Source organism: Musca autumnalis, unplaced genomic scaffold (genome assembly GCF_047663935.1).
Source record: "Musca autumnalis isolate F117 unplaced genomic scaffold, ASM4766393v1 scaffold_1, whole genome shotgun sequence".
Taxonomy (NCBI): Eukaryota; Metazoa; Arthropoda; class Insecta; order Diptera; family Muscidae; genus Musca; species Musca autumnalis.
In genome coordinates, this window is record NW_027411644.1 from 161,491,488 (window position 1) to 161,511,946 (window position 20,459).

Genomic DNA, 20,459 nt, shown 5'->3' on the forward strand with positions numbered 1-20,459 from the left:
TGTTTTACTTCACGGGTCTTTACGCGTCTGCGGACTTGCTGAATTTGACACGAAGAAGTACCATGCCAATATCTTTCTCTTTGTTCAAGCTGAAATCTCACCCGCGACAAGTGTTTTATTCCAAATGATAGAATACCCGCACTTTCTGAGAAACAAGCAAGAACGGCGTTAAGTTTGGCCGGACCGAACTTTTTTAGCCACAACTAGGACCAAATAACAATTTTCAGCCATTTCGGGAATATAATGTGGCTAAAACTTTAAAATACAGAAAAATCGGTTACCGAATCAAAACGTGGACCCTCTATCTACAAACTTCAGGGAGAACTTTTTTTCAAAATACCGAAAATCGAAAGGTATAGTTAGTTATATGGAGGCTAAATCAACATGTGGACCTATACTGACAAATTTCGTCGGGAACGTTTTATAGCCGCAAGGAAGACTAAATACCAAATTTCAGCCACTTCCGTTCCGTTCCTAGGTTTAAAGTTTAAGGATGCGCGACCGTAATTCATCATAGCCTCTTCAATCGGAGACCATAGGTCCATTGTGTTCATCCTGAAAGGGAAGGAAATATAAGGATAGATACGAAAGGTAGGTAGGAAAAGATAGTGAGGTAGATAGCGTAAAGTGTACAGGTTGAAGAGAATGAAAATTTGTAATTCTTGTATTATAATCACCCATTAAATCGATACACTCAATTTTGTGTGGATATTGCACTATTTTCCCAAATCCATTTGCACGACTTTGAAAAACGGACGACAGTGTCCCGTAATCGCGATTTTAATCTCGGACTTACTAAGCAAGAGTAGGGATAGAGTTCTGCGTGCCGATATAACTGGCCAGATAAGTTTCGTCACCCGACACATCGGTCCTCAGACCAAGCTCGACCGCATATATCCGAGTAGAACTTTAAGAGTTCACCAATGAAGTGACACAACGACGGCCTCACACAACATTCTATCTGAATGCTTTCAGATTTTAAGCCTGTTAGAGCCAATTCGTCAGCGATTTATTTCCCCCAATGTTGCAATGTCCGGGTACCCAGCAAAAGACAACTGAGTTTTGAATGTTGTCAAGTAAACGTCTACATTTGTGAACAATTTCTTATTTTACTGTGCAGGATTAAGGAGCTTTTAGCCAATGAACGGAAACAAACAAAACGATTCCCGTACCAATCACACAAAGCCACAAACTTTTCAGCTTCTCTGAATCGTTTCATTCTCACAACCAAAACAAAAACACAAACTTTTCAATGTAAAACGATAGAAACCGTACGATTGCTGTATTGTAACTTCGGCTATGCTTTGCCGAGTTGTTTCATTCACCACCGAAACAAAAAGTATTTTTGGGAAACGTTTCCCGTGCGTATTGTCAATGACACACTCAAACACACGCACATGTGATTGCTTAACAACCCTATAAGTTAGCATCAGCATACCACAGTGAATTTTATCAACCACCAAACGTTTTTGATTTATTCACATGTATTTAGTACTATTCCGTTTTCTATCTGCTCTTGTGGAGTTGAGTACTTTTCGCTTTTCGTTTTGTTTGCACTCACGAATGTAATCAAAACAAAACTAAACAGCGAGCTCGGCCAACGTGGGTTATGTTTCGTTTTGTATTGTTCCTATGGAAAATACGAAACGATTGGAAATGTCATTTAAAGTATTTTTACGTACGCCGTTTTTAGCCTAGACTGGCTGTCAACAAACAGGACTACTTGCCTATCCGCACAAACTAAACCGCTGCCGATCAATTCAAGGGCCTTCATTATTGCAAAGATTTCCGTTTGAAAAACACTACAATTGTTATTCAATTTATAAATGTTCTTAGTTTTTTGTTCGACCTTTTTGAATGTTAATAAAACCAATGTGTTTGAGCTTGAGGTCAAAGTTTTTTCATTTATTTCATAATGATTCCAATATTTCGAAATTCATTGAATGTCATCTTCATTTATATAAAAATCGAACACCAAGCTGCTCCTCCGGTGCCCTCTTCCATTTTTGAGCCATCAGTGTAGATGGCCAATCTATCCGAAAAGGATTCACCATGTGTTCATTCACCTCTCTCTGGTAGGTAAGATGCTTGCGTGTCCTACTTGTGAAGATCGCCATGCCTGAATCTCATTTAGTCTTATAGCACTCCGGGAGGCCTGTAATTTAACCACCACATCCAAAGATTGAAGATTTTGGATCGCGTTAAAGGCCGCTTGTGGTGTACTTCTTACAGCTCCGGTGATTAGCAGAGAAGCCATCCGCTGCACACTTCTCACCTTTTCTAGATATGTCGTATTTTCGAGCGCTTTCCACCAGACCACGCATCCATAGGTTAAAATAGGTCAAACCACGGTAGCATACAGCCAGTATATAATATGTGGTTTGAGTCCCCAGCTTTTGCCGATCGAGTTCTTGCAGGATTACAAAACAATTAAATATTTCTTAGCTCGTTCCTCTGTGTTTCTTTTCCACCGCAACTGTTGGTCAAGAATAATTCCTAGGTACTTGGCCTCCAGAGAGGGGCTCAATTGCACTCCGTCTAAAACAGGTAGAGATAAGTTAGCTATATTCCTTTTTCTGGTGAAGAAGACAAGTTCCGTTTTTGCCTGATTTACGCCTAGGCCGTTACGATGCGCCCACTTTGAGAGTTTGACTAAAGCCACTTGCATTAATTTAGACAGAAATGGAAACTTTCCACTGATGAGAATGACAACGTCATCAGCGTAGGCGACAATTTTCGTTCAATCCCACGGCAGCGGGTTCCCTCGTACCGGATTGACCCGGAACCATAGTGTTTCGACCAGCGGCTGCCAACCCAGCATCTCAAACCTATGCTTCTACGTAGGTTTTTATGCTGCTACAACAACAATTTTCGTTATGGCCATATCAAATTCTCTGAGAATCTCGATTATCACCAAAAGCCATAACAGTGGTGCCAGCACGCCTCCCTGGGGTGTGCCTCTGTTAACAGACTTTCTAATGGAACTCCCTCCTAATTGTGAATTTATGATTCTGCTCTCTAGCATCCTGTCAATCCATTGGATCAGGATGGAGGAGACACGCAGATTGGATAGCGCGTAGTGAATCGACTCAAGCTTAACGTTATTAAACGCTCCCTCTATATCTAGGAACGCTGTTAGCGTGAAGTTTGAGTCGTACATATTCTTTTCGATGTGGCCCACCCCTTCATGCAGTGCGTTCTCGATGGTGCAGACTTTTGGTCAGTTAAAAACGTTTGTGAATCACTATGAGCCGATATTCTCGAAAAATATTCTCTCAAACAATACAACTACTATCTTCTGACTTCTTTCTGACCTATACTTCTTTTGTATATCAGGAAGTTGTTGTTTTGCTTTTAAACTATGTACTTTCTCAGCCAAAGTAGTTTCTATCCAGAATTATATACCTTTTTATCACAAAACGTGTTGATTGTATGTTTTAATGGCAGTTCCGAGACAAAATGTCAGTCTGTTCTGTGTGGCACTTTGCCCGTTCTGTGCTTTGCTATAATTTATATGGGAAACGGTCATGGTAGTACAAGAAACGGTAACAGCAATACCCAGCTGACTGAACTGGGCTGTAATGTTAGTGTCGAATTCCATACGACATTTTATATATTTATTTCTATGTTCGATGTATATTCAATATATTCATCACAAAAAAACTATTTTCCATAAAGACTTCTTCATATAAATGACATGTAACCTCCTCCAAGTCCGAACGACGTGCCGCATACTTAAAGACTGCTTATAGAGGCGGTACCACATTTGTTAATATCGTGTGGTATTTTGATAAGTTTGAAAAAATAAAGCCCTAATAAACATGTTTTTTATTTCAAAAATAAATAAATTAAAAAAACTTCTCCTTTTTCAATGAATTTATATCGACCTCAAACATATTTGCAAGAATTATACTTTCTGCGAGAAATAATGAATTTAGTGGAATGATATGGATTCATTCATTCATTCATGTTTTCCAAAATATTCAATAAAATGTGAAAAAATATTAGGTTTTTAAATTCCAATAATTCATAGACATTTCCTTACTTTGTTTACATTTATGGATGACACTAGCGTTACAAACAAATTCCTATCTGGTTGTTGTTGAGCTGTATTTGCTGTAGTACTTTAAGGGGAGTACACATTATCATTCAAAACTGACCGTCAGCGTACTTTTAAGACATTTTTCCGGCAAATAACAACTTTTATTTAGCTAAAAACTTTTGAAATACAATATACATATATGGTATTATTTAGAGATTACAAAAGAAATTTTTCAGTTAGGCTTTGATATTCACGAAATAGACCTCGATGACTGTCAGTTTTACTTGTCAATGTGTACTGTACTTTACCTGTTTTGTTCTACCATGGGAAACGGTATGGAAAAAACACACACTTTTACCCATGTAATTTCAAAAAATTTAAAAAAGTGTTAAACTGACGTGGCTGGACAGGTACAAAAGTACATATGGGCAGAAAGAGGACACTTTCGGGCATCATTCTGTGAAAACGGAACTTTGTTGCAAGCTGTTCCCTAATTTAGTACCTGATGAAAAATAAAATAGCTCCCTTCATGTAAAAGCTACGGTAATTAATCAAAACGACTCTAAAATATGTGTGTTCGTTTACTCAAAATTTGTACAAATTGTTACTGGATGTTGTTCGTTTACTCTACAGTACAATGCAGAAGACCTTAGTCGATTGAAAGAAGTTACTGGACTTGTACAAATTTGTACAAATTGTTGAGTAAACGAACACACCTAATGCAACAACTATTCTACCTACCTAAGTCCCAATTTACATTGGGCGAGTTTACTTGCGGCAATTGTCATTTTGTAGGAGAGAGAGGTGAGGCATATGGTAACCCTTTGCCTCTCAGCACCCTCTCTCACCTACAAACTGACAATTGCCGCAAGTAAACTCGCCTTACCCCCCGTTTACACATGCAAGTGGCAGTTCGAAAAACACAAATACACTCACACATATTCATTGCCACACCAACTAACAACCTCACTGCCGACAAAATTTTCTTGTCAGTAATCAATGTAAGTGCTTTGAAAGTAACTTCAATTTTTTTCCGAACGTCTACACATGCAAGTGTCAGTTCGAAAAAATTGAAGTTTCGACTATAATATGTATACACAACTGTCTGTAAGTTACTTGCATGTGTAATCATTGGGTAATGTAAATTGGGACTAACAAAAAAACAATGAACACAATAGGTGTGTACGATAACCCAATAATTTGTACAAATTCATACAAATTTTTACTGAATGCTGTTCGATAACAAAATTATCCAGCAAAAGAGAGCGAGTTTGGAGAGATTTTTGGAGAGTTTTGTGACTGAGAACTTGCAAATTTTTGCTGGGAAAATTTGTCCCGCAAAAATTTGCAAGTCTGATCAGCTGATTTTTAATCACCTGTTCAATGTAAACAATTCGAAATGTTAACATTTTTGACCAAGAAATTTTCACAATTGCACATTTTTTTGGATTCTGAAGCGTTGTGGATAGGATTAAAGCATTAAATAAGTAAACTGCAATTTTAAAATTTATGTTTTTGTTCCGTTTGGTTTAAAATATCAAAAGAAACAAAAAACAAATTTCATACATTTTCGGAAACAGCTGATTTTCTTGCAAGTTTTTGCAAAATGCTGTTCGATAACTTTCTGCAATTTTTCTTGCTTGAGAGAGTAAAATTCACTGAGAGAGTTTGCTGGAACTGACTGAGTAATTATTGCTGGGAAAGTTATCGTACACACCTAATATCTGTTATAGTTTCTGAGAAATACATGTTTATTTCTCTAGAAATTTGCAAAACTTACGTATATTGGGAAACATTTTTCGTCTTTTAGAGCACGCCACGCTCACACCTTCCAACATTTTGATCTAATTTTTAGCTTTCCTTTCAATGTGCTTACTATCGAATCCCATAGAAAATAACAATCGGTGATAACAAAAAATAGGTGTTTTGACCAGGAAAATCGATTTTTTAACCAATATGCGACGTCAGCTGAGAGTTTGTTAGTTATGTGTAGCTATCCCAATTCGTTCTTCTTGGTCAAAAGAGATCTCGAAGAGTATCTTCATATGGTTCGAGAAAGAACATTTGTCAGATACCTCCCAGTTTCTGATGACGCAGTCATCTAGATCAATGACCTCCTATGTGTCCTAAGGACAAGGACACTGTCCTTAATTTAAAGTCCCTCGTTACATATTCGTAAATTATATGATAAAATAAAGTCGAATATTAACTCACCCCTAAACCGCGTTACATACGCCCATCATCCTGCGGACAGGTTTGGGTGGGTCCAGGTCCTCAAAAGACATGTAGACTGAGGACAGGAAATTGGTCTTCCCCGTACCATGCTCCAGTCTAACCGTACACATATATCCATTACTGTAATTAGATAGAATGATTGATTTAAGCTCTTCCAACCTACTACTACATTACATTACTGCAGAAACCATATTGTTTCAGAACTAAGGCAATGAGTAGTTAGGTGGCAACAGCTTTGCAATGATGCAGATTAATCTGCAGGATGCGTAGCGCTTGCCGCTTCCCCCATCAGACGCAATCGAATCCATCCCAAACCAAAATAGAGTTTTTCCTCTCGAACTTCCTGATGTACCTCAACGTACTTCTTATGAAGAAGATGTCCTTCTCAGTATCCAAATTCGCGTCTCGTCCCGTCATTTATAATGCTTCGTATCCTTAACTTATCTGACAGTTCTTTCATTGGGGCCATTGACTGTTCTTGGTTAGGGCCAAGTTGTGTAACATGTCTTCCGGGAGTATTACCCGATTATATTCTTCTAGAACAAGTGGGTCGAGGAGTACCCAATTTTGTCTCTCTAAGCTATCCTCAATAGTCTTCAGAGTCTCGTGTAGGTCGTCCCACCCAAGGAATCGGCCCTGTCAGCCGTAGACTGGTTTACACCCATCTTGCCTCTATCGTTGCCCTTAAAGATCGCCTGTTCATTAACTTTCCTTTCATTAGTATTTTGTGCACTTGTAGTAAGTATAGCTGTAGGTGCCAAGGCATCCACAATTAAAACAGCCGGATCACAATCACTTGGTCTCACCAACGCTTGCCGCCGGTACTGGGTTATTTATTTGCTTACCCATCGTAGTGGTTTATTTTATGGGATCTATTTTTGGTCCACGAGGGTTCTGCAAAGTGCAGAGGAGAGATGAGCGGACCACTTCTCTATCCAGTATACTGAAGATCCAGAGGATCCCCCAGGTTGAAGACTCATATTGGATCAAGTCTCTCGAAGGTTACCCTCAAACAGTTCAAATTCAACATGTCGCAACAAACGCCTTCCCATCCGGCACCCTGTAGAAGAATGGCATCTCCGGTTTCAGTATGCAGGTCTTCGACTTTTTATTTCTGAATTCCGGAAACTATTGGTGTCCACATTATGATTATCCAACAATACAAACCGCTCGGCATGATCGACGGAATGATTGTTTCGATCGGCCTATTTTGGTTGATTCTTCGGCTAATATGTATAGGAATGGTGACTAATACTTCTGTGGTACTATGCATTTTTCGGAAACAGCTTCTCGCTACTGGTGACAGAAGGGAAATCGGGTACAATATTGGTAATTAACGATAATCGATACTTGTGGATGTGGATATCAATAGCATGTTTGTTCTCTCTCTCTAATATTTCTTTCGGATTAATATGTTATTGTTTGATTTGTCAATTAATATGCCACAGTGGAAATTTTGGTTGTATAGTTTTTGTTAAAATTGCGTAGTGGTAGCGACGGACCGACCTTGTTTATATTAAGATGCCTGAATGTGGAGTTCCAACTAACAATCGGATACATTCCTAAGGAGGCTTAATTTTTAGACATTTGGTCCAAAAATATCCTATTGAATTCAAATATGGGAAAACACGTATTGCGCTATGACACCACTTTAAACTGGTGTTAGAGTTAGCAAAAGAGAATAAGATGTAAACTGCCCCAAGCTTAGAAATAAAAACATTTTCTCGATTTAAATAATAAAATTATTTTTATATTTTGTTGTTGTTGTCATTTCTATATCATAATATACGAAATACAAGCTGTCTAATACAAATAATAATCATCCATAAACACAATGACCGAAAATCGGTCACTTCTTATCTCTCTGGTAGATTTTTTTCATATGGACAATTTAAAACATATAAACCAAAAGCAAAGAAAGAAAATTAAACCCAGCCATACCTTGCTTTTGAACAAAATAAAAACGAATGTTATTAGGGAAGAAATTAAAATTTAACTACTGAACCAATATTATATGAATTAAATATTGCTAATTATTTTATAACAATTTTACCGCAAAAGTTTTTTTGTTTGCTTTTGTTCTCGTACATACATATGTATTATTTTTTTTAAATATATTTAAATATATAGTTTTCTTTTTAACGTTTGGTGATTTGTAGTCATTGTCGTCTTCTAAATTATACCATAGACATGTACGCGTACGTATTTTGTGTATATGAATGTGTGTAAATTAGTAATGCCAAAGAACGCCTAAACTGACTACTTTTGTGTGTTTTGATGTTACTGTTGTTAACGTTCTGTGGGAAGGGACATTCATTGACATAAAAGGCTTTTATACATAAATGCTCTTGGTGTTTGTCATCGTTCTGGTCAATAGGATTTGATTTCCAAATGGCCAAACGCACTTTCTAGAGAGGCAATCAATTTATCGTTATTTTCTATCTTTGACACCGATGATGTTAATTTATTGGCCTGATCCAAAGCCCATTGGGCCATTTTGTAAGCTTCTTTGCGTTTCGATCCCAAAGCTCTTGAATTTGCTATGCTGCTGCAACACTGTAAAATAAAACAAACATAAGTTATTAGCAAATTTGTAGCGCGGTAAATGTGTATACCACATTGAGGTTTTACTTACCAAATAAATACCATAAAGAGCTCTCAAATTGTTGGGATTAAGCTTCAATGCCTGTGAATAATATGTTCGTGCTATGTCTATGTTTTCGGCACCACCCTAGAAAGTACAGAGAAAAAAAGTAAATTTAATATATCATATATATCAATTAAGGCATGGTTTAATAAGAAAGGTTAGCCAAAGCTTTATGTCAATATAATTTTTTTTCATTCGAGTATTCCTAAAACTTCAAAACAATATACACAAACTGTGTATGTGTATGTGGTGTTTGAATAATATGTCAAACAATATTAAAAACAATCGAATTCAATGATTTTTAAAATTATTTTTGGAACATTTGTATGGAAATAATTCGTCAGGTTATCATTGAAACAAACATTTTATCATATCCACAACTTGATTATGCGGAGAAACATTGGTCCTTCATTCATTTTTCGCGATTTTTATAAAATGCTCAAAATTGGTGTTGTAAACAAACCCACTTGTTGCTTAATTTTGAAGTTTTAGGAATTCAGGAAAAACAAGGGTTCTATAGATTTTTTTCATTTAAATCTACCTCTTTACTTATACCATGAATTAAGGCTGAACCAAAATAGCTGTGAAAAAGACAGTCATGATGAAACTTGATCAATTAGAGATCTTGGTATTTGAAAGCTTCTTTTCATTCGTGTTTAAAAGGTAAGTTGAACATTTTAAATAAAATACAACATGTTGCTTGCTTTGGTTCCTTTAATGACGGCCAAATTGTTTTGGGAAATCAGCCAATTGCTTGCAGATTTTTGCGGGGTGGTGACAGTTAACTTTTTACAGTTTTCTTGCATATGAGTAGTAGTAGCAGCTTTATTGTTGTATTTGGAACCGTTGTAGCCCTGTGGGCTAGGTACAGTGATTTTAATAAAATAAATTAAATTAATTTAATTAGAACTACCTTACTCTCTGAGAAAGCACTTGTAAGATAGTGGAGTCGGTCCTAACGTTTTACAAAGTTAGGATATGCCCAAAGTTCGGCTATTTGCAATAATATAAGGAATATGCGCATGGTGCTCCAGTCACTAATAAAAATACCCAGAGTAAAATTTAAAAAAATATACTCGTACAAGGCTGTTCATAGTAAACTCGCAGGAGAGAGGAGAGCTCTCTTTCTCTCTTCTTACCCATAATTAACAATAAACAAAAGGTCCCGAAATAGTAAATTCTTGAAAATTGCTGGAAAAAACGGTCTATTTATAATAAACTTGGCGATAAAAACAAAAAGTTCCAAAACATTCAGGTCCATACCTCAGAAAATGTGGACTTTCTGCTGAAAAAAACACATATCTTAATGATAAAAATGATAAAAATGTCATACCAATCCGAGCATTGACTCTAAACCAAACTTGTTTGTTTAAATAACTGTCATATATTACATTCAACTCACCATAGTATAACGAATTTCGGCTAGCCTTTGATGTATTAAATGACTGTGTGGATTGTGCAATAAAACTTCTTCCATGCAAAAGGCAGCTTTGGTATAATCACCTTCAGCCATATATAAATTGCATAACTCATGCCATGCTTCCTGATCGGACATGAATCTAAAAAAAAACCAAAGAACATTTAGCAATAATAATCACTACAATATGTTGGTGTATTACTTCTTCAAATATTCATTAAGTTCTTTAATGGCATCAGTGCGACGACCTTTGGCTTTTAATATGGCAATTTTACGCTTTCGGGGAGCAGCATTGGTTTCATCTTTGGCAATTATAGCATCTAACACTTCGATAGCTTCACTGTAGCGTTCCATGGCTTCAAGTCGCATTGCCTTGAATTTCATTACACGCATGCTGCCGGGAAATTCTTGGCTCAATTCTTTAATACACCTACCGGCAATATCGAATCGAGACGTATCAAGGGCAGCCACAATAACTTGTTCCAAAATCAAGTGCCTTTCGTTGCCAGTTTTTGATACTTTGTCCTCTAGTATTGCCTCCCATAGCTGAATAACATCATCACTGCGTCGCTCGTTGTCTTCCCTCCATTTGCGGAAGTGGTCGCGCACATCTGTAATACACCGAATGCAAGTAGGTCATATGTAATATATCAACAAATTAAATATGTTTTATATCCGGCCAGCAATTTAATTCATTTTTTATAGGATGACAGTGCATCGTTGCAAGAATGAATGGGGGTATAGGGGTGGATAATATGGATGAAAATGTTTTTCTATTTACCCAAGCACGGATACTTTTACTTACCTCTCCAGCTCATTTCCTCGTAGTTTAAAGCCATTTTATTGTAAATAATGTAACTTGCTGGACAGTTTCATTAATATTTAGAAGTACAAGTGAATTTTTTGTTCATAAAACACGGAGAAACACGACAGAAAAGATAATTTTTTACCTGCGTGAAGTTAGCGACTCTGCTAACTTTCGATAACACTGTTATTGAATTCACTGGGTGATTCATAACACCTAAAATTAACAATTGATTATATCGACGATTTTCATTCATTACTAGGCCTGCAGTGGGATTCTGTAGCACATTTTTGCTGTTATCGATAATTGTCGGTAAAAGTAAAATGCTTCTAATTTCGATAATTAACGAAAATTTTCGGTAAGTTAACGATGAATAAAAAGTAGTCGCTAGCCTCTACCGACACAAACAGTGATGCAAACTTTTCTTTATGTTTTATTCATAATTTTGCGATTTAATTTTACCGATTTTTGTCGATAACAGCAAAAATGAGATACAGAATCCCACTACTGGGGCTCAATTCTGTTTCTATGAAAATGTGAAATGAAAACATTTATAAAGGAGAAAACTGTCAAATGAAAAAAATTATAAAGGAAATATTTTTCATTTCAAATTTTCATAGAACAAGAATCCAGTCCCTGTACGATAGAGCTGGCAAACTATAGATATTCCCAACATTAAGCGGGGTACACACTAGAGCTGGTGGAAATGTCAATAATTTCTTGAAATTATGCAAAAGTAGTTCACAGAAATGTAAAGGAGAATAAACAAGTGCTTTTATTTTATAAAAATGTAAAAAAATTAATTTTATTTTACCAAAAAATGTGTACGTGTGACTACGGACTTGCTTTCTTACACACACATGACCGAAAAGCAGCGAAATTTCTATTTATTTCAATGGATGGTTAGGGGTTTTTATTTCGATAATATCGATAGGCAAAACTATCTATCGATATTGAATTTTTAAATAACAATCGATATTATCGATAGTGCCATCGATTTTTTGCCAGCTCTAGTACACACGATCAGTTTTGACTGTCGATTTTCGGGAAACATCGATAAATGTCAAACTGTCCAGGGGCTGGATTCTTGTTCTATGAAAATTTGAAATGAAAAATATTTCCTTTATAATTTTTTTCATTTGACATTTATTTCCTTTATAAAATTTTTCATTTCACATTTTCATAGAAACAGAATTGAGCCCCAGCATAGAGCTGGCAAAAAATCGATGGCACTATCGATAAAATCGATTGTTTCTTAAATTAAATATCGATAGATAGTTTTGTCTATCGATATTATCGGAAAAAACCCCCAACCCAAACTCATTAAAATAAATAGAAATTTCGCTGTTTTTCGGTTTTGTGTGTGTGAGAAAATAAGCCCGTAGTCACACGTACGTATTTTTCGGAAAGGTAAAATGTATTTTTTTAATATTTATTTATTTATTTATTTATTTTTGTTTATATGTTGCGAAGAAGCCATTTGGCCTATTAATGTCTCAACATGCAAAAAAAACTACAAATGTGTTCTTCGAATCAGGAAATGTATCTTAAACTATTACAATTCAAATCTTATAAATAATAAATAATAAGTATTTAATAAAATGTACACATGTGTGTGCGCAAAACAACTACAAGGCAAAAAATAAGGCTCCCCAGCCAAAATGAAGAAAGAGTTATCATATGCCTATTGTTGTATTACCAACAAATTGAATCATTGCATCAGTAAATCCAATACAGTAGAATCTACAAAAAATTACAAGATATATACGTGACAATAATATTACATCAGCCCATCGTATTATTAACAGCAAAGCTTTCAAACCTTCGTCGAAATACACTTCTGGAAAACGAAAACTGCCATAGCTCTGCAGGAAGTTGATTCCACAGACGTGCAGAGCGAATAATGAAAGATCTTTCGTATAAAGATGTGGAAAAACGTGGAAAAATTAATTGTGTGTTTCTAGTAGATCTAAAGAAAACAAGCCGATCTCGCAGGAAACCAGGTAGTTCAAAAATTACCGATTTATAAAGAAATGAAACAACTCGTTGCTGAACAAAAACATTAAAAGGCACTCCTAGGAAAATCATTGCCTGTTCCGAAATATGTTCAGATCGGCGCATGTTATATACATATCTTACAATCATGTTGAACAGTTTTTCTACTTTTCCAAAAAGTTCCTGCGTTGTACCCGATATCACTTCTATACCATAAGAAATGATCGATATCAACATAGAATAAGCAAGCTTTTTCTTGACAAAGAGGGGCAAATAGAATTCAGTAGAATACAATTTCCGAAGCATATTAACTACTCTTGGGTATAACGCATCTATATGCGCTGAAAAATCAAGTTTTGTGTCGAGTATAACTCCTAAACATTTTAAACGATCAACGAACTCAATCGAAAGTCCAGTAAGTTTTATATTAATACTACTATTCAGACGACACAATGGACCCAGAATCATTGCTTTGGTTTTAGAAACATTCACAACAAGGTTATTGTTACCTAACGCGATATAGAGCATAAGGTAGTATTTATATCATGCTCTAACTGAGCGCTAGATTATTATCGATATTATCGGTAAGCTGTCAACACCATTAATTTGGAGATGAAAATGGCGGAAATGTCTATGCTTTTGCTGACATTTTGCGCAAGTAGTTTACAGAAATGCAAAGAAGAAAAACAGTTGCTTTTATTTAACAAAAATACACAAAAATACATTTTGCTTGTCCAAAAAAATTGTATGTGTGGCTACGGACTTACTTTCTCACATCCACGAAACCGAAAATCCGCGAAATTTCTATTTATTTCAATTAATTTTACGTTAATCCGATAATATCGATAGACAAAATTATCTATCGATACTGAAGTTTTAAAAAAGAATCGATATTATCGATAGTGCCACCGATCTAGTAGAGCTGGCAAACCATCGATATTCCCAACATTAGATATTTTCAATATAATTGGTCTGTTCCTTTACTTCTGAAAATGGTAAAACCGGCAAAAGTAGTAAAAGTTGAAAACTGCTCCCATATGAATTGTATTGTGTCTGAAGTAAAGGAACGCTTTTCGAGTAAAAAGTTGTAAAACTTGAAGATTCTTGAACGTAAAGGAACAGGGCTAATGTTTTAAAATATCGATTGCTATCAATATTATCGTTAAGTTGTCATCGCCATTAATTTAGAGATGAAAATGGCGGAAATGTCAATGATTTTCTTGAAATTATGCAAAAGTAGTTCACAGAAATGTAAAGGAGAATAAAAAACTGGTTTTATTTTATAAAAAATGTACAAAATGCATTTTATTTTACCGAAAAATGTGTATGTGTGACTACGGACTTACTTTCTTACACACAAATAACCGAAAAGCAGCGACATTTTTATTTATTTCAATGGATTACAAGTTAGGTGTTTTTATATCGATAATATCGGTAGGCAAAACTATCTATCGATATTGAGCATAAAGTTAGCATCCGCGGATGCAGTTAAATCACTAGAACAATTGCCGCTGGAGTACATCTTTTCCTATGAATTCACCTATGAATTTTACAAGAGAGCGCGCAGCTAGGATGCACTCCATTTTGCTTCCACGGCACACAGATAGGATGCACTCCATTTTCGATCCAAATCACAGCCTTTAATGTAATGATTGAATTTAAATGCAGTCTACAGATGCTATAAAATGCAAGCCATTGCAAATATCCCAAAATAAATAAAATACATTGCTTATTCGTGTAAACAAGAATATGAACTTTATTACACTAATACAAATTATAAAAACTCTCCATTATAAAAACTCCAACTCCAGTTCAGATTTCCAAACAAACTCTAACTCCACTTCAAAAATAACTTGCGTCTCGTGAATTACAGCAATGTTCGTATCTTTAGTTTGTATTTCTTTATTTTTTTTAAACAAATTCTTATAATTTTAGACACTCTTTCTTGTGTTCAGAAAAAAAGACTGCGACTGTAGGGATCAAAAAATTGAACAGTTGAAATCGAGTGGATTTCGTAAATGTAAACTTAGCATTACGCTCCAAAATCCACTGGATTTCGCGAAATCCTGAAATACATTTCGGTGTTTACATATATTTTTTGTTGATTTCAAACATATCACAATAATCATTGTAGATGCATATGCGCAGCTGATCGAACATGAATTTTCAAAACAAGCTATTATAAATATAATTAGTCATTAAAAAATACGATAATATAGAACTTTACTGCTTTATACGAAATTTATCTATATATCGTATTAATTGTGTATAAATCCACTCGATTTCAACTGTCAAATCCATAGGTTAAACGTCAAATGAAATCCGGATGAGATTTCATTTGACGTTTGAGCTATGGAATTGACAGTTGAAATCGAGTGGATTTCGTAAATGTAAACTTAGCATAATACTAACTAATGAAAAAATAAAAAAAAAAATTATCGTTGAGACATCATAATAATAAATTTTGATAGTTAAAAGTTGTGCTCAGAACCTGCAAAATATTATTACTTGCAGTAGTTTTCCCGTTTAGTGCTAAAAACGCGTTCCCGTACTCCAAAATCTAGCAAGACTTGCACATTTCTATAAACAAAAATAGCGCTGAATAACAAACAAAGTAAAAACTAGAAGCATGTTTATTGGCATCCGAAAATGATAGCTGATACATTGATTTTGACATTTCTGCTGGAGTTTTTGTAAAGAAACTTATGACAATTCGCTCTTTTTCTAACACTACCATTAAAAAAGTACGGGAACACAATGGAAAATATCCTTGTAACAAATTAATTTAATATTTTTGCACATTGTTTACACATTTTGATACTAAAATTTTTTGTTGCAGCAATTGACCATCTACCATGTTTATTGTGATACGTCAAAAGTGTTCCAACTTTTGATACTTTTTTAGGCAAAAACAGGGTTGTATATCATGAGTACTGTGATTTCGATGTTAATTTCCCTGAAATCACGAAATGAGGTGATTTTATTTTTGTATGCGAAATCATGATAAATTTTGCTTGCTTCCGGGAGAAATCATGAAACGACGCCGAATGTAAACCAAGCATAATCTTGATTTATTTGACAGATATTGTATGAAAATGACAAGTTAAATCGACTGGATTTGTTAAATCCGGCGTAGTCTAAACGTACTATCAGGCTCTGGAACAGACATATTAATGGTCTGTTCCAGAACTCCAAGAATTTACAACTTTTTACTATTTTTTCGGTAACATAAAGGAATAATTTTATTCCATATTTATATTAGGCAATTGTCCTTGCTGCAATTTTCAGTTGAAGGAGAGTGAGGTGAGGCATATGATAACCCTTTACCTCTCAACACCCTCTCTCATCGACAAACTGACAATTGCCGCAAGGAAAATTGCCTAATGTAAATATTGACTAAATATTTGTACACATTTTTGGGTTATCGTACAGACCTATTATGCCATCTGCCGTGCGTTATTATTTAGGTACGCTTGATGTTGTTACTACTGTTTTCTGACATTTGAGCGCATTGTTGTTTTCCCGCCAAACGAACAGTTTCATTGTTTGTATTGCAAGTACGCGAATTAAATTGTGTGTATTGCACAAAACAAAATTGCAAATTGCATATTAATTTAAACGCTTGAAGCGGTCAGATCGCCCGAACTGGTTTCACTTTTGTTTTGTTTGTGTGTTGTTTAAAGTTATTATTGTTATTAAATGGCCGAAGCCGAGCAATACATTAAAGATATACAGCGTGAGTACGTCGATTTCTTGGACGATGAAGAGGATCAAGGCATCTATTCCGGTCATGTGAAAGACATGATTGCGGAAAAGAGCAAACGTTTAATTGTCAACATAAACGATTTGAAACGGAAAAATCCTCAACGTGCTCTTGGACTGCTAAGCAATGCTGCAGACGAACAATTGGCTTTTGGTCGGGCACTAAAGGAATATGTTTCAACAGTGGATCCCAGTTACGCCAAAGAAAATGAAGATTTCTTTGTGGGTTTTGAAGGCTGTTTTGGCAATCGTCATGTAACACCACGTTCTTTGACATCGATGTAAGTTGATATTGCAATGGAATTACAGTTTAGTTGTGGTTGATTAATGAGTAATATCTATCCTTATTTTAGATATCTCAATAATATGGTCTGCGTTGAAGGCATTGTTACTAAAGTGTCATTAATTCATCCAAAAGTGGTGCGCTCCGTCCACTATTGTCCTGCTACACGTAAAGTAATGGAAAGAAAATACACTGATTTGACATCGTTTGAAGCCATGCCCTCGAGTGCTGTTTATCCCACTAAGGATGAAGATGGCAATTTATTGGAAACTGAATTTGGTTTGTCTGTCTATAAGGATCATCAATCTCTGACCATACAGGAAATGCCTGAGAAGGCCCCGGCCGGTCAATTACCTCGTTCTGTGGATATAATCTGCGATGATGACCTTGTTGATCGTTGCAAGCCAGGTGATCGTGTACAGATTGTAGGAAGCTACCGCTGTCTTCCTGGCAAAAGTGGCGGTTACACTTCAGGTATATTTCGTACCATATTATTGGCCAATAATATATCTTTGCTAAGTAAAGAAAGTAATCTGGATATTAGCCGTGAGGATATTATTCTATGCAAAAAACTGGCCAAAAGCAATGATATCTACGAATTACTCTCAAAGAGTTTGGCGCCTTCGATTCATGGTCACACGTACGTAAAACAGGCTATCTTGTGTCTACTATTGGGCGGTGTGGAGAAATTGTTGCCAAATGGCACTCGTTTGCGTGGAGACATTAATGTGCTCCTCATTGGCGATCCTAGTGTTGCAAAATCTCAGCTGCTTCGTTATGTTTTAAATACTGCACCTCGTGCCATTCCCACTACTGGTCGAGGTTCTAGTGGTGTTGGTCTTACTGCAGCTGTTACAACGGACCAGGAGACCGGTGAACGTCGTCTGGAGGCTGGTGCTATGGTGTTGGCAGATCGTGGCGTTGTGTGTATCGATGAATTTGATAAAATGAGTGATATCGATCGTACAGCAATTCACGAAGTCATGGAACAGGGTCGAGTTACAATTTCAAAGGCAGGCATTCACGCCTCGTTAAATGCTCGTTGTTCTGTTTTGGCCGCCGCCAATCCTGTCTATGGCCGATATGATCAGTACAAAACACCTATGGAAAATATTGGCTTGCAAGATTCGTTGCTGTCTCGTTTCGATTTACTGTTCGTAATGCTCGATGTAATCGACAGTGACGTTGATCAGATGATTTCGGATCATGTTGTACGTATGCATCGTTATCGCAATCCCAAAGAAGCTGATGGAGAACCACTGTCTATGGGTAGTTCATATGCTGATTCCTTATCGTTTAGCACCAACTCGACAGAGAAAAAGGAAACGGAAGTCTATGAGAAGTATGATGCCCTATTGCATGGAAAATCCCGCAAACGCCACGAGAAGATCCTCTCTGTAGAGTTTATGAGAAAATACATACACATTGCCAAGTGTATGAAGCCAAAGTTGAGCGAACAGGCTTGTGAGGCCATCTCAAATGAATATTCCCGCCTGCGATCCCAAGAAAGTGTACAAAATGATGTTGCTCGTACACAACCAGTGACAGCTCGTACATTGGAAACCCTAATCCGTTTATCAACCGCTCATGCTAGGGCTCGTATGTCGAAGACAGTTACTGCCGATGATGCCCAAGCTGCCATAGAATTGGTTCAATTTGCTTACTTCAAAAAAGTCTTGGAAAAGGAGAAGGGTAGCAAACGTAGACGAGCTGATGGTGCTTCCTCAGATGAAGAAGCTACAAATGATAATGGAACAGAAAAATCGCCATCACGTCGTAGTAAACGTACTCGCGTCGAAACAACACAAGAATCTGCTGCAGCTGACAGTGATGATGAAATTGAAACACCCCAACCTGATGCTGGTGATTTAACACGTCGTGATACAAGACGTTCCATTTCTTCGCGAAAACCTGCCTCAAATGGTACTACTCAATCAGAATCGATGGCGTCCTCGGAAGATACATCGACTGCAGCAGCTCCTACTCCAGCTACCATTACAGATGCCCGTCTGGGCGTATTCAAGAATAGTCTACAACGTCTATTCCGAGAGGCACGCGAACAAAGTCTGTCATTGGCTCGCATTACTTCAGCCATTAATGAAAATAATGTTGAACAATTCACAGATGGTGAAATTGAGGCGGCTGTAAGCCGCATGACAGAAGATAATCAAATTATGGTTGCCGATGGCATTGTTTTCCTTATCTAAAATAAGTTTGATACTTTAAAATACATTTCATTTACATTCAAACAAACCCATTCGAATATTAAAAATTCCCCATATAAAAAATACATTTTTTACAAAATCACATTATACCAAGTTAATTGTTTTGAAATGTCCTTACTTTTTTTGTTTTAATAAAGGATTTTTTTTACATACTTTACCTACAGAAATATAAAACTAATAATTTTTTTATTTATTGAATATATGTATGTATATTTTATGAAATCAAGGGGTTGATTATGGATAGCAACTCAACTGAGAAGTAGGGTCTATATAAAGAGACGATTTTGTAAATGTGTGTATGTGTTGCTGGTGTGTAAAGATAAGAAATGGAGGAGGTTTCTGGGGTCGCTTTAAAAATAGGAATTATAATGGTACGAGAAGCAGTAAATGGTACTAAATTTTGTATTGGGAGAAAGAATAGAACTTGATTTCGCAAAATTAGTTTTAGGATCACTGTTGGTGTGTAGGTGGCTTTGGAAATAGGTATTTTAAGTGTACGACAAGTACTAAATTTGGTAGAATTAAGTGAAAGGATTGAACTGGAATTCTGAAATTTGTAATGAATTGCACTGTTGATGTGAAGATTTGAGATAAGGAGGGAGTACGTTTTGGAAAAGGAACTAGAAGCGGAGGATATGTGAAAATTTGATAACATTTTTTATTGGATGAAGAAATAGATCTGAAATTCTGGCGCGGTGCACCTGCGTTCTCTCAAATTTTGAACCTTATTAGAAAAATTTAAAGAGCATGAAGTGTCGAATTTCCTTTTTTGAATCCAAATTGACATTCTGGGATAACGTCATTAGTTACGCGTGCATTTAATTTCTAACAATTTTTTCCAATAATATTCCTAAATTTGGAAGTAACGATATAGAAAGAAGGGAGTTTATGTCATTATTGCCTCTTTACTTCTGAACCGGCACAATTTTAGCAATTTTCCACCTACTTGGAAAATAACAGTTAGGTTGACTTCCGTGTATCGGAAATGGCAAATGACGGCAAATGTGTGTAGTATTATGTCTCTTGCCGCCGTAGTATTTAACAACTA

The 20,459-nt window shown here is 36.1% G+C and overlaps 2 protein-coding genes across 2 annotated transcripts; one reads left to right on the forward strand and one right to left on the reverse strand.

The window, feature by feature from the left end:
• Window positions 1–8,005: 8,005 nt before the first annotated feature.
• On the reverse strand, window positions 8,006–11,346 carry LOC141388647 (ER membrane protein complex subunit 2-like). Its single transcript, XM_073958741.1, has 5 exons — window positions 11,147–11,346; window positions 10,544–10,952; window positions 10,327–10,483; window positions 8,913–9,008; window positions 8,006–8,833 (listed from the first exon to the last, which is right to left on the reverse strand). Exons 1-5 carry the CDS (start codon window positions 11,178–11,180, stop codon window positions 8,648–8,650), a joined length of 882 nt encoding a protein of 293 aa, XP_073814842.1. The 5' UTR covers window positions 11,181–11,346; the 3' UTR covers window positions 8,006–8,647.
• A 5,279-nt stretch (window positions 11,347–16,625) lies between these two features.
• Mcm3 (minichromosome maintenance 3) lies at window positions 16,626–19,585 on the forward strand. The gene is made up of 2 exons (XM_073958742.1): window positions 16,626–17,184; window positions 17,257–19,585. Exons 1-2 carry the CDS (start codon window positions 16,841–16,843, stop codon window positions 19,391–19,393), a joined length of 2,481 nt encoding a protein of 826 aa, XP_073814843.1. The 5' UTR covers window positions 16,626–16,840; the 3' UTR covers window positions 19,394–19,585.
• Window positions 19,586–20,459: the final 874 nt, after the last annotated feature.

Bases quoted from the DNA above. Each gene is read 5' to 3' on its own strand.
- LOC141388647 (XM_073958741.1), bottom strand. From the start codon at position 11,180: ATGGCTTTAAACTACGAGGAAATGAGCTGGAGAG. The intron at 9,009-10,326 runs GTGAGTTGAATG...TGTACTTTCTAG, and splicing joins CCGAAATTCGTTATACTATG to GGTGGTGCCGAAAACATAGA. The intron at 8,834-8,912 runs GTAAGTAAAACC...TTTATTTTACAG, and splicing joins CTCTTTATGGTATTTATTTG to TGTTGCAGCAGCATAGCAAA.
- Mcm3 (XM_073958742.1), top strand. From the start codon at position 16,841: ATGGCCGAAGCCGAGCAATACATTAAAGATATACAGCGTGAGTACGTC. The intron at 17,185-17,256 runs GTAAGTTGATAT...TCCTTATTTTAG, and splicing joins CCACGTTCTTTGACATCGAT to ATATCTCAATAATATGGTCT.